Source organism: Diaporthe amygdali (assembly GCF_026229845.1).
Source record: "Diaporthe amygdali strain CAA958 chromosome Unknown NODE_8_length_1307975_cov_65_857355, whole genome shotgun sequence".
Taxonomy (NCBI): Eukaryota; Fungi; Ascomycota; class Sordariomycetes; order Diaporthales; family Diaporthaceae; genus Diaporthe; species Diaporthe amygdali.
Genome location: NW_026517028.1, coordinates 1,255,181 through 1,268,183, shown reverse-complemented (window position 1 = coordinate 1,268,183; position 13,003 = coordinate 1,255,181). Strand labels below are relative to the sequence as shown.

Sequence of the window (13,003 nt, the reverse complement as noted above, 5' to 3'; positions counted from 1 at the left end):
ACCTCTCAGTCAAGATGTCCCGAGGCATCTACCTAGAACTAGGAAACTAGGACGGGGGGGAACAGCATCCTTCTGTATCCCGGTCTGGTGCCGCGTCCTACCACTAGGAGATACTCCTGTTGCAGCCACGGTGACTTCACCAGGCCGGTTCACCCTTGAATAATTGTGGGCGGGGTGACGAAACGCCTCGCAGGGGCGGTCGCCATCGCAGCCATCAATACGTAGCGGCAAGCGTATCGGATGAGGCTCCTTTCTCAACAAGATCCCCCTCGGGTCGCGCCCTCGCCGAGAAGGGCCTGGCAACGTCTGCCTGCGGCAACACAGAATAGAGTCGTCGAGGAAAAGAAGGTTGCTACCGATTGGGCTTGTTTCCCCAGAATCCTCCATCGCTTCCCCGCGTGGAGCAGGGATGGCCCACGGCTGCCGAGCGAGTCAACCACCCCGCAGTGCCTCGACTGTGGGCCCGAGGTCTACGAGATCATTGCTAGATTGGGACACTGCCGAGGCACAGAGAGTACAACAAGCACCAGTACTCTCTCGTACTAGACCTATATCCCCGGATGACAAGCCGCTTGTGGTTTCCGACCATTTGTGTTGTTGCCAGTCGGATGGAATAGCTTGTCCACGCTTGTCCTAGGGGAGCCTCCCAATAAGCGAGGCTGGCTGATGAGATCTAGCTTTGTGCGCATGGAGGTGAGGAACGCATGGTCACGCTCATTACGTAGAGGTACATTAATACTGGTCTCCGCAGACGGCACACGGATCCGAGTGCAACGGGTGAGATTCCCCCGACCTTACGTCGGTATCGCAATCGCCTATTCTTCGTGTCCACAGCTGTAGATATTAAACCGTCAACAATTCGGGCTCCAACCCGGCTTTCCTTTCAGTACTTCCTGGCTTGGATTGGATTGGTCGGAAGAATTGGACGTGTTACTAAGCCACCATTGTCCCAATTCTTCTATGCCTGTCTCTCGTTTCCGTCTTTAGCGAGGATCAAATCTGCAGCGGACACCTGGCAAGCAGAAACATGCTGCCGAAGCCCAGTCGGGAGCCAGGAAAGAAAAGAAAAGCTAGCAGGTCTCATCTAAATCCTTCTCTCAGGTGTGATGGGAAATCGTGTGACGTTACGAGTAGTGACCACGGTCCTCCAAGCGCTCACAGCGCTGCGAGGAGGCTTGACCTTGGGACGATGCGGCTACCCGAACGCCGTTGTCTGGGTGGACGACGAACCGTCAGCACCTAAATCTCGAGCAGAAGAAGGCTAATATTGGATGCTGGGCTTCTCTCGAAGCATTGGTTGTGAGCCGGTTACCGTCCTCTTGGATGCATATTGCTCGCTTCGCCGGCAATACTTGTCAGCTTACTTCCGAACAATGTTTCAGATACTCGAGGAACCAGTGGGAAGTTCGAACGCACGACACGGCACGTGTGGGTGACATAGCTTGTCGGGCTTTATTAGCTCTTAGGAACTCTCTAGGTACGTCTCATTACCGCGTTGGACGACCAGTCAAGGCAAGAAGGACTGGTATCAGGCGAGTCACTGCCTCGATTGTAGACTCGGATGGCTTGCGCCTAATTTTGGTGACAAGGCAATAGACCACGCCGCCGACCTGCAAGTCCCCGTGGCACTCGGCTAAAGATTCAGTTCGAGAGTACAGGAAAGAAGTATTAGTACGACATGGCCGACTATGCGGTGGGCAGAAGCTGCCCCTTCGCTTAGAACTCCGTCTCGTGCACATGTGGGCTTCCCGTTGCGCCTCACGAGAACATCCATTTTCAACCTGTTGTCGGCCTCTCATCAAGCACTCCCTAAATGCATCTCTCTTCCTCACACTACTGCAAGAGCTGAAAGTGCATCACTTCACCAAGCCGGTTGGCTCATACTATTTTCAAGCCGTCACAGCCTCAAGCTCGGGAATCTCGGCCCCGATCCTTGGTACACTGCAGGCGGTTGCTTACGAGAGCCGCGGAGGGCTGGAATTCTAGATGCACCTTGTCCGTAGTGACGTTTCGAAGAATCGGCCTAGTGCCTGTCTTATTGCCGATCATCTTTTGCTTAGTGGAGATAATCATTACCATATGAGGCAGCTCTCAACTCCGTCTTCTCCGTGGTTGCGGAGATAGCTATCGATAAAGTTCAAGGCCGCCCTAAGTCCCCTCCAAATCTATTCTCGCCCACTACGAGGTGCTAAGCCATAGCAATCGCATGGGACACACCTAGGTAGGCCGTAACGCCGAGAAACCTTCTTGCAATAGACCTCGGTGATACTGGGGTGAGAAATGGAGCTCGCGGAGATGTCTTCAGACGTGATTACGCCTCACTCGGCCTCGACTTTGAGCCGACTCCCTACCAAGTTCCGCGAGCCGATGATGCTAATGACTGTCACAAAGAAATGGTCCAAGAGTAGACACATCGTGCGCCCGATGGAAATGGCTCCTTGAAATATAAAGTCGACATAATATTCACTTCCGTTATCCTCAGTAGCTCGTCTTTCATCCATTCATAGTCATTGATCATCATAACATATACAAACAGTTCTCAAGCTCAAATTCACATTATTGGAATATCCGATTGAGCCTGCTTGAAATTTCACTCGATCAAGATGTCACCGAAGTATGCTAAAGACCAGCCGACCGGTTTCGTCAACCGCATCGAGAAAGTTGCCATCGTCGGGGTAAGCGAATTGCCTCTCCTGCAGACCAAAGGCGCATCAGCTAAGAGTTTACTACCTAGGCTTCTGGAACCATAGGCAGCTACTTCACTGAAGAGCTTCTCAGAGCTGGCAAGCACACGATCACAGCTCTCACCCGCGAGGGCAGCAAGAGCAAGCTCCCAGAAGGCGTCCACTCGGTGGCTATCAACTACGATGACGAGTCCACCCTTGTCAACGCCATGAAGGGCCAGCAGTTCCTGATTATAACCCTTCCGGCTATGGTTGCGAAGGGCACCGAGTCAAAGCTCATCCGCGCCGCGGCAGAGGCAGGAGTGCCTTATGTGATGCCAAACGCATATGGCCCGGACCCCGTCAACGAGAAGATGATGACGGAGAACCTGATCGGCCTCCCCTTTGTCCAGGCCAGGAAGGAAATCAAGCAGCTCGGTGTTAGCAGCTGGGTGGCATTCGCTTGTGGTTTCTGGTACGAATGGTCCATACTCGGCAGCGCAAACTGCTACGGGTGCGACGTAAACAAGCGAGAGATGACCTTCTATGACGACGGCGAGGAGAAGATCACCACAACCACATGGGACCAGTGCGGACGTGGCCTTGCAGCCTTTTTGAGTCTCAAGTTGTACCCAGAAGACGAAAATGACAAGGAGCCTGCCATCAGCAACTGGGCAAATAAGGCGCTATATATCTCCAGCTTCAGAGTCAGCCAGAAGGACATGTTCGAGAGTGTGAAGAAGGCGACCGGCACTACCGACAAGGACTGGAAGATAGGGTACGTTGGTTCCGAGGAGAGATTCAAGGAGGGTCAGGAGGCCATGAAGAGAGGCGACAGAGATGGCTTCGCACGGCAGATGTATGCGAGGATCTTCTACCCTACAGGTGAAGGGGACCACTCTCGTCACGGCCTTGCGAATGAGGCTCTGGGATTACCCGAGGAGGACATAGATGAGATGACGAAGAGGGGCTTCGTGCTATTGGACCAGGGCAAGCTATCCTACACGTAAAACTGCTGGATAGGTTGCATGCTTCTTCAGTCCCCTCTCACAAGAAAACAAATGATTAGACCAGAAATGTATGATTCATAGAAGTATTCTAGTGGTTGCAAACTACGGCTATACCCTCTGCAGAAAGCTTGCTCACAAAATATCTGACTGTTAATAGCATAATGTAGCAAAGACAACTGCTTTTCAAGGTATGAGCCGCCTGGTTACTGTTTTGAACTCTTTTTCAGACGTGCAAAGTTGCCCATGTTTGTTTCACCCTTGGTATCTTCGGTATCACCGACTCCTTAACAAGGCCCTTCTCTTGATGGCCCCAGCCAACACATAGTGAAATTCACGGTTGTCTGCCTCCGCGGGTGGGCTAGCAGGCACTGACGGATCAACGACCCTTCCTGTTACAGCTGCTCGTATTGATCCCAAGTTTACTACTGAGACATTGAGACCATTGCGATTTTGAGCTCGTATTAGGGGAGTGACTACGCGCAGGTACTTGGCTCCACCTGGCTCTCGCGCTGCTCCGGCTTGACATCTGGCTACCCTCTTCTGTTGACGAATTGGGTGACCAAAAACACAGCTTGCGTCAAGTGAGCACGCAGTCGGTATCCTTCTCTGTGAACCTAGACTTTTGCTGCGTACGTGTTGCAAAGACAAACGGACCGTGCAAACGCCAGCCGACAACTCCCTGCTAAAGTCTGCGACGACAACACTTTCCAAAAAGACGCACCCCTCGAGAGAACTTTTTGACAAACTCACGCCAGAAAGTATGACGAAAGCTTTTCCTTTTTGAATTGTCGCTGACTTTTCGAGGCTCCTGTGAACTTGACGGACCTCAACCACCTTGAGCGAAATCCGCCCCAACACGAACTCGCCGCCCGTCGCAAAGTTGCCAAACAGGTCACGACTCAACTTCAACCATCTCGAAGCCCAGAACTATCGCAGACTTTTTCGTCAAGATGACCGAGATGACTCGCCTTGCTCGGCTCAGGCCAGGCAACGTAGGCAGCCTGGGTCTCCTGCCAATCGAGATCTGCAACAAGGTCTACGCCTTCCTCCTCGCCGACTTTGATCCATGCCCACCGGCAGTCAGTTTCGCAAAAGTCGCGCTTGATGACGTTCTGGAACAGCCTCTTCGCTCCACGCACTCGATCGAGACCGCAATCCTGCGGACCAGCAAAGACGGCCACCGTGAAGCCTATGATCTAATGGTCAAGATGAACCACTTCGTCCACGTCAGGTCTGTGGGTACGCCTATGCGCCTGCTGCTGGCAACCACGTCAACCCCCATCGTGACCGGAGACGCGAAGCGCGCCGGGCGCTTCAACGGCTATGTCCTCGACGTCCGCATTACATCCTCCTCGCAAGGGCAACTCTTGCCGCCGCCGGGTGGGTGCGATCCGTTCGAAGCCATGATGCTGGCTAGGGATCTAGACAAGCTTTGCGAAGGCCTTGAGGACGGCGGCTGCGAGATGTTCAATACCGAATTCAGCAAGGTATTGGTTATGATACTGATCGTTGGCCCTGTTGTCCTCTCCAGTCATCAGCGTACGGAATACAAAGATTTCGACTTGTTGGCCCAGCATTTCAGCGAAAAGACTCAACAAGAACTACTGCAGCCTTTCGGTGAAACTTTACGCGAAGTTCACAGTGTCCAGGTGTCTGGTCGCGTCTCGGACAACATTGCCAGGTCGACCTCGGAGAAAATCGCCTCGATCAAGTACAGCAGTCCCCAGGAGGTTCTGGATCGCCAGGCTGCTAGAAAGGAGGCTGGTACGCAGTATTTTAAGAAGCACGATTTTGTTCTTAGCGGCAAGGCATGGACGAAGGCTATCGCTGACATAGACACGCTGCGCAAAGGCAATCAATGGTCTAGACTCGTACACGAGGGAGGCCAACAATTTATCGATCAATTAGCGGATCTGTACTTCCGCCTCCACCTCAACCTCGCCCATCAATGCATGTCCATCTTTATCACGCTGCCCACTGAAGCCTCCGCTATAGCAAACATTTTCTTGACTGCAACGACTCGCTCCTTGGAGACAGGGTACTGGAAGGAAGGATTTACCTGGCGGCCGTCGGACGAGCTCCGCGCAAAACTGCATTTCAGGATGGCACGCGTCTTCAGGCTGCAAGGCGATCGCAATTTTGCCCAGCGAGCCATGCACGAAATTGATGAGGCTTTACTGCTCCGTCCTGGCGACCCGGCCATCTTGAAGGAGCGTCATGACTTGCAGGCGTGGATATCCCAAGCACCTGCATAGGTATATCCGTGCCAATCATGCTCAGCCCAGGAACACGAAGGGGCGACTGTGACAGGAAAAGCAAAACCACGCCTGTGAGACTCCGAAATGCCTTGAGCAGGCGCAGGAATCGAGCTGGGAGACCAGTCACGGTCATCGACAGCCATCGCGCACGCGAGAAAGTACAGGGAGACGGGAGGCAAGGAAAGAAGTTTGAGCAACGAGAAGCGAGAAACAACGCAACTTTCCTGAACAGCTGGCTCAAGTGCCGGTATGGGGCCGGTTTTTGTTCCAGGAAGCCTCAGAATAGGACTTCGATCATGACAGACGCCACAACAGGTCATTGATTTGAGGCCATGCAAATACGCGCGACCAGCACCGCAGAGTCCAGCATCACCTACTGTAATATCACCGACACCACAATTCGCAGGCCCTTCGTACACCACATAATACACGGCTACATGCCGAGAAGACCATAAGTCAGAGGTCGAGGAGGGAACTGCACACCTTAGCAGATACATTCGTAGCCAAAAAATAATAAAAAAAAGTAAAGCAAAAATGTAGATCAAGGCTACTTGACAACGCCAACCTCACGTCAGTGTTCATTTGCTTATCAGAGTAAAAGCTTGACTTGCGAATGCAAACAGACAAGCTGTTGGTTAATGTCGCTTAATCTCTCGAGCTCCCAGCAGGCCGCCAGTCAAAGTCACGAGGGGCAATTCCGTGAGCAAAATGTGTTCTAATTTCCCTGACCAAAAACGCCTCGCTAAAGGAAATCGACCAAAATTGTCGTAGTGTGTATGATACAAAGCAAAAGTCCAATATAGATGTCCACATCAGCAAGCTTTGTCCTTGTGAGCGCATGCATGTTAAATGCCCCAGATGTGATATGTACTTGGCAAATTTTGTGCCGGGTATAAAAGCCCAACCTCTCGGAGGCGGGTTGCTTTGTTGCTGCCACTTCTCTAGCGGAGCCGGTGAGTTGGCCGCGGTAGACAGTATTTTTTCCCCTCGCCCCGTTGACACACTCAGTTCTTTTTCTCCTTCTCCTCCTTGTCCTTGAAAACTTCCCACCAGTTGTACGGCAACTCCGATTGACTGGCATATCCCGACCAAGTTGGCATAACATCTTTGATAGGATGCAAGAACATCGCTGGTAGACAGGGACGGCCATGGCGATTCTCCCACGCCCTGCCACCGACTCCCGTGTCCTCGTATCCCATCCAGTTGTTATACAGTCGCTGCGGCGGTTGCGCTCGGTAGTACCAAGTGGTGCCCTGGAAGCGGTGCTCGCGGCCCCAGCCCATGGCGCTCCCCGGTCCACCACTGGTACCTCCCGGTCCGGGGTTGAACCACTTTTGCAACTGCTCCGTGCTCCAAGGCCGGTCCATGAAGACCGGCATGGGCGCGTAAACAGCCTTGAGGCCATGAAGGAGTGCTACTGTGTTAGCGGCCATCTCAGAGCCAACATGGTTTCCCTTGACATTCTCAGCTGACATGGCTTCGATGAGACGTTTCGAGAGCCTCGACTGCGTCACAATGGTCGCCCGCCGGGGCAGCTCGGTCGAGTTGTGCGTAGTGTCGTTGTACTGCCAGACCTGGTTGCGGAGGATCCAATTGCTCTCATCGACATTGAACATTGGTGAAAGCGTTATGAGATCAGCATCCTCGCCAACTCCCCACTCGTATTTGTCCTGCGATGGCGATGCCACAGGCGGCTTGGGTCCGACAGGGTTGATGAATGGTAGCTCAGGCGCACCCCAGACCGTGTCTTTTCCGGAGGCCTTCTCAACAAACTTGCGATACTTTGTGTCGAAGTCGCCGTGGTACGCAGGAACATAGAAGCGCTCATTTCGCTCCCAGAGCCCCTTCCTTGGTTGCTTCTTGGCGAATCCGGCTATTTTGGTGAGAACATCGTAATGATGGCCAATCAATCGGGAATCCATCTCCCAGTTCCAGACGTAGTCGAATTCTGGGTGCTCCTGCGAGAACTTCTGCACCGACAGCCATTGCGCGTTGTGGACTGTCGCGGCATCTAGAGGGTCGAGCAAGGGGTAGATATCCTGCACCTCGTAGCTGCCCCACAGTATGGCAATATCGTGGAACTCCTTGGGAACCTGAGTCTGCATGATATACTTGTATGTCTCCTTGTCCCATAGTGCAAGATCCTCGAGAGAGTCCTTGACCTGCACGAGGAGATAGACTTGATACTGCCCACCAGTCCGCAACGACAGCTCACTGATGAGTGATCGCATCATGTGCTTCTCGTTGTCGGTATAGCGTTTGCCCGTGTAGGAACGTAGCAAAACGGCCGTCCTGGACTCGGGAGGATTCTCCGGCCGAATAACTGCGGTGGTGGAGTTGGCTTGGCTGGTTGCTTCTGTTTTCGTGGAACCTCGTCGCTTAATGCGCTGTGCCTGTCTCTGCCTCTTGAGCTCTTCAGAGCTCTCGCCTATCGAAGGGGTTCCCTTCTTTGATTCCTTGTCGTCCGCCTTGATAGACTCTTCGGGAATGTCTTTCTCAAACCGGGCCTTATTTTTCTCTGCGCACTCCTTCTGCAGCTTTCCCCATTTTACTTTGGTCCAATCCAGTATATGAGCTGGCCTGTCGAACTGCATCTGCATTCCGTACTGGCCTAGCCTCGTGTCCCTTTCGTAACATAAATTCGGGTCAATGTCGAACAAATCGAAGCTTCCGAAGCTTGGGGCAGGCCAATTCTGGGGGTGTCCCTTGAACACCTGGATGTCCTTGATCTCGCCAAGAGGCCCATCGCAAGGTACAAAATCGCTACGGTGCTCTTTCTTCCATTCGTCACTGTCATATTTCGGGTATGGGTTGAAGTAGTAAGGAGAGTCTTTGGTGAAGGCCGTCGAAATGTCTGATAAAGTCAGATTTGCTTCCGTGTTGGGGCTAACTTTGTCTTTGTCGGTGAGTGTGGACAGGGTGTTCCCGTATATCACGCCAGCGTCGGGTAGTCTGTGGGAGCATGTTAGCCTCTGGAATGCTCAGCAACGTGGAAGGCAAGGTTTGAGACATACAACCCCGTCTCATTGTACTCCTTGGAGAACAGCCATTGATTGGCCTTGTCGTCATAATCCTCTGACGTTGGTTTTCCTTTCGAAGACTTGCGTCCACTTCCGTAACCCATCGCCGTGCCGCTCATGTCAACGGTCCAGGGAACAACGCCATAGCCGCCGCCGGAAGCACTCAACAGGAACGAACACACAAAGACGCTGGCAAGTGCGGTATAGACTAGGCCTCTCGACCTCCAGAGGAGGCGTCGTGACTGCCTCAGCATGGTGACTGAGCTGGCGCGTAAACGGGCTTTTGCGTCAGGGGGGTCGAAGCGGATCGCAGGTCTCTTCTCGTCGAGCATGGTCGTCTGAAGATGGACTACCGACTCTCGGGTCGTGGTTCAGCGGGGGCCACGCTCATGGAGCATGCCTTGCAGCGAGGGGGGAGATAGAGTGCGAACTGGAGCGCACAGTGACGCTGGAGAAGCCTAGGAGCCGGTAGTGGAGTGCGGAAAGGCTGTCGTAATCTGGCCCTTGTGGCTCTTCCTGCGGGCCCACACAGTACGGTAGTGGGTGACGTCGGGGATGAAAGGCAGTCTAATAAGTGTCGGGGCGCGAATGGATTGGGTCGGTAGGTCAAATGAATGTGACGACTCGTTTGAAGGACAGTCCTAGTGGTGGTATCGCACAGAAGTTGTAGTCATGGGGTTGACTGTGTGGTCGTGTACACTGTTGGACACAATGCAAGACAAGACAAATGCTACAAGAAAGGGGAGAACAAAGACAGATATGACGATGGCGGCGAGACGTCAAGTGCTCGCAGGAGGAGGCCTAATGTGGACTTGGCCGCTAGGACGGGGGCCCAAGTGTTGCAGAGGGAGAGATTGACGCGGACCGAACCCACAAAAGCCGGCTGTGGAGTGGTCGAGCAGTCGAAAAAGCTTGGAAGTAATGAATCGGGAAGAGGACGATCTTCGCTCAGATGGTTTGATGAGCCGACCTGACAGGGAACGAGCTACAGAACACAGGTTGTGCAGGTGGTGCCGGTGGCTGCCAAAACGGTGATGTGCAGTCCTGTCGTTTCGGGCGCCTGTGACAAACAGGGCAGGAGCGGGTGGGTAGAGGTAGGCAAGGGAAGGGAAAGAGCAGAGGTCGAATTGAAACAGAAACAGGAAAGGCCGCAAAAGAGGAAGGAGGGCCGTTTTGGGGAGTCCAGACTGAAGAAGAGGACACTGAACAAAACAAGAGTAAGGAGAGGAGTGCCCCCGGATAATCTACACTACGTCTAAGACTGGTGGTGCTGCAGTAGGCGGCGAAAGTTTGAGAAGGGGAAGCTACCTCCATAGTATGTGTGTGCGGTTGTACGTGTGTGTGTGTGGCCTGGGTGGCGTGCAGTGCGGTGGTGTGTGGTGTGTAGTGGCATGGTGTGGGATGGTAATGACTTGGATGTGTGGGTGTATAGGCCCAAAGTCACAAACATCAAACAGAGTCTAATCCGATCGCAGGCCAATCTCGGGCCAGTAGTGGTGGATTTTCAGGGGGAGCCCCGAGGGACCCATCTCCTACCAACTCCTACCATTGGCCACTGGCCAATCTTTCTTGTCTTTCTCGTGCAGGCGTGCAGCCATGCAGCTTGCAGCGCGCATCCTGCCGTCAGGCTTCTGCAGCTAGCTCCAGGAACGAGTCAAACAAGCCGGCAACAAGCATGGGGAGGAGAGAGGGCGCCAAGGCCGCCGCTTCCCCTCCTGGCCGTGGCGCCCTTCTCGATTTAGACCCCCGGGACCCCTAAATTGCGCTCCACATCCACAGCATCCTGCTGTGCCTACCAAACCATGTTTCTGTAGTCTAATCCTCTCTTCCTGGCAAGCAAGCCTGCCTTCCCCGATCGAGGGGGGCCTCTAATATTAACGCATCCGTGTGTCGGGAGCTACGGGACCACAAGGTTCGGAGCCAAAAAGATGGTTGAATGACACCGTCGACGATAGATCACAACAGATGACGATAGTTCACCCTGCCATCTGCCACTGACATCTGCCACTCGACCTCGACCGGGTCCTTAGCCTGCACATGACTGACTGTGTTCAGTCGGTTGCGCCTCGATGTACAGACAGATGCACACGACACTGCGCCCGTAATTGATGCCAATTTGCGTTGTGCCGCGTCATTATCTCACAGCCCGCGTCCCTGGTCGCTCCCGGCATTCACAAAGTGACCCTGCGCAAGGCCATCCTGAGATCCCATCCGTCCTGCGAGATGAGATTGAGATGAGGAATACGATGGTACGACGAGAGAAGGAAAAAAAGCTTGACGGTATCTGGGGTCGCGCTGCTAGTCTGCTAGTGCGGTGGGTGGTCTCTGTTCCGATTTTGGTCTTTTCCATCCCCTCAGCCTCTGTGACAGTTCACCTGAGCACAGGCAGCTCCAGTAATCCACTGGTCGGGTCTCTGCCTAAGACATCCAAATCTATGCAAGCCGTCGGTGATAGTAGCACAATGCTTCCAGACCTCCACGCATGGCTAGAGCCGAACTCTCTGTCTTACCACACGTCCGTTAGTTGGTCCCAGACCACGTTTATGACAGTAGACCAGCACCAGCGCCAGCGCCAGCGCCAGGAGCCAGCAGATGGCATTTAGCAGATAGACAGCAGATAGCACAATCCGAACCGTTGTGAGGCCAGCATGGAACTTGCCGCGCCGTCATCCGCCGCAGACCTCGGCCGGGTCGCCCAATCTCAAGGTCTCTCTCTCGGCCGCGACCAAAAGGCTTGCCACATTCGGTGTATCCAAAATCCACCCAACTGTGGCCCGATTTAGGCCCTCTCTTCTCCTCTCCTCTCCTCACGCCTCGCCCCCAAAGTGTCCCTGACGGACCTGAAACGCCCACTCACCCGAGCAGCTTGCCCGCCGTCTGGGGGGTTCCTTGCATGACGCTCCGGACCAGCCACACCCGGGCCGGGTTCCTTCCAGGCTTCTGCTAAAATCACCTCAATGCTTCAGCCCTACGGAGAGAAAGGCACGGAGTATGGAATAGAGTGGTGTAGTAGTGCACACGACCATGATGGAAATTAGGACCAAAAAAACAAAAGATTAGCAAATTGCAATTAAATTCAATTGCCGCCGCAAGCTTCACACGAAGTTCTTCTGGTTTCTCGCTGCTCGTTGTCAGGCAGTTCCCACATGCCTCTCAAGCTAACAGACTGACCCTTTTCCCCAAAGCCGCCCCCCGTGGGGCCAAGAAAAACACCGATCGCTGTGATCGACAGAGATCACCGCGCGCAAATGAACCTCAGTGGCCTATCCGCTCACTCGCAGACTCGCAGGCGGTTCCCTTTTTTTCCCTTTCCCTGGGTGGTGTGGTCACACGGCAGTAGAGCTACCTCACAGTGGGTAATCATCTCAACGTCCCAGCGCCGCACCTACCTGTCTGTCCTTTTCTCCCTCTTTGGCGGGCCGAATGACATTCTGTCATCTTTTTTTCCTGCTTTTCATCTTTCGTCACTTTGCGACCGAAGAAGCGGGGGAAGAGACGGGACGTCAGGAAGCTTGAGAGTCTCAATTCCGGTGGGGCCACCTCATCGTCCGCCCCGGTCCTGCTCCGGAATCCTTCATCTACACGCGGCAGAACGCAACGGTGATAGATTTTTACATGGGCCTTGGCTAGTTATCAAATATGACAAAAATCAAGAATTACATCAGTCATAATCATATTGAGAGGGGCCGGCCGTTACAATTGGCACGGGGGTGGCACTGCCAGCACCGGCCGTGGTATCATCCGTGACGCAGCCGTTGCGCGTCGCCAGCAAAACGACCGGCCGTTACGTACTGTACAAACAACAGCAACAGGCAGCGCGCCTCACACCAATGAGCCAAAATCCGAGAATCTCAAGTGCGCGTTCTGACACGTAACATGTGGGTGACTATGAAAAGACTGGTAGGGTGATTTTTTTAATATTCAATTCCTAACAGCCACTGTGCGTCGGCTGAGGAACCTTTCATCTGCCCAGCTCAAGGCTTGGGTTAGATGAATATACGTATGTATATATATACTGAAAACGGTCAAATGACCTCGACCATACTCAGGCC

The 13,003-nt window shown here is 53.6% G+C and overlaps 3 protein-coding genes across 3 annotated transcripts; 2 read left to right on the top strand and 1 right to left on the bottom strand.

Moving 5' to 3' along the window:
- Positions 1-2,603: 2,603 nt before the first annotated feature.
- On the top strand, positions 2,604-3,673 carry J7T55_013611 (oxidoreductase; the record flags this gene model as incomplete). Its single annotated transcript, XM_053141422.1, has 2 exons — positions 2,604-2,675; positions 2,735-3,673. The coding sequence occupies 2 exons, from the start codon at positions 2,604-2,606 to the stop codon at positions 3,671-3,673; spliced, it is 1,011 nt and encodes a 336-aa protein (XP_052995950.1).
- A 950-nt stretch (positions 3,674-4,623) lies between these two features.
- J7T55_013610 (uncharacterized protein) lies at positions 4,624-5,928 on the top strand (the record flags this gene model as incomplete). Its single annotated transcript, XM_053141421.1, has 1 exon — positions 4,624-5,928. One exon carries the CDS (start codon positions 4,624-4,626, stop codon positions 5,926-5,928), a length of 1,305 nt encoding a protein of 434 aa, XP_052995949.1.
- A 1,007-nt stretch (positions 5,929-6,935) lies between these two features.
- Positions 6,936-9,283, bottom strand: J7T55_013609 (uncharacterized protein; the record flags this gene model as incomplete). Its single annotated transcript, XM_053141420.1, has 2 exons — positions 6,936-8,883; positions 8,946-9,283. 2 exons carry the CDS (start codon positions 9,281-9,283, stop codon positions 6,936-6,938), a joined length of 2,286 nt encoding a protein of 761 aa, XP_052995948.1.
- Between the last annotated feature and the right edge of the window lie 3,720 nt (positions 9,284-13,003).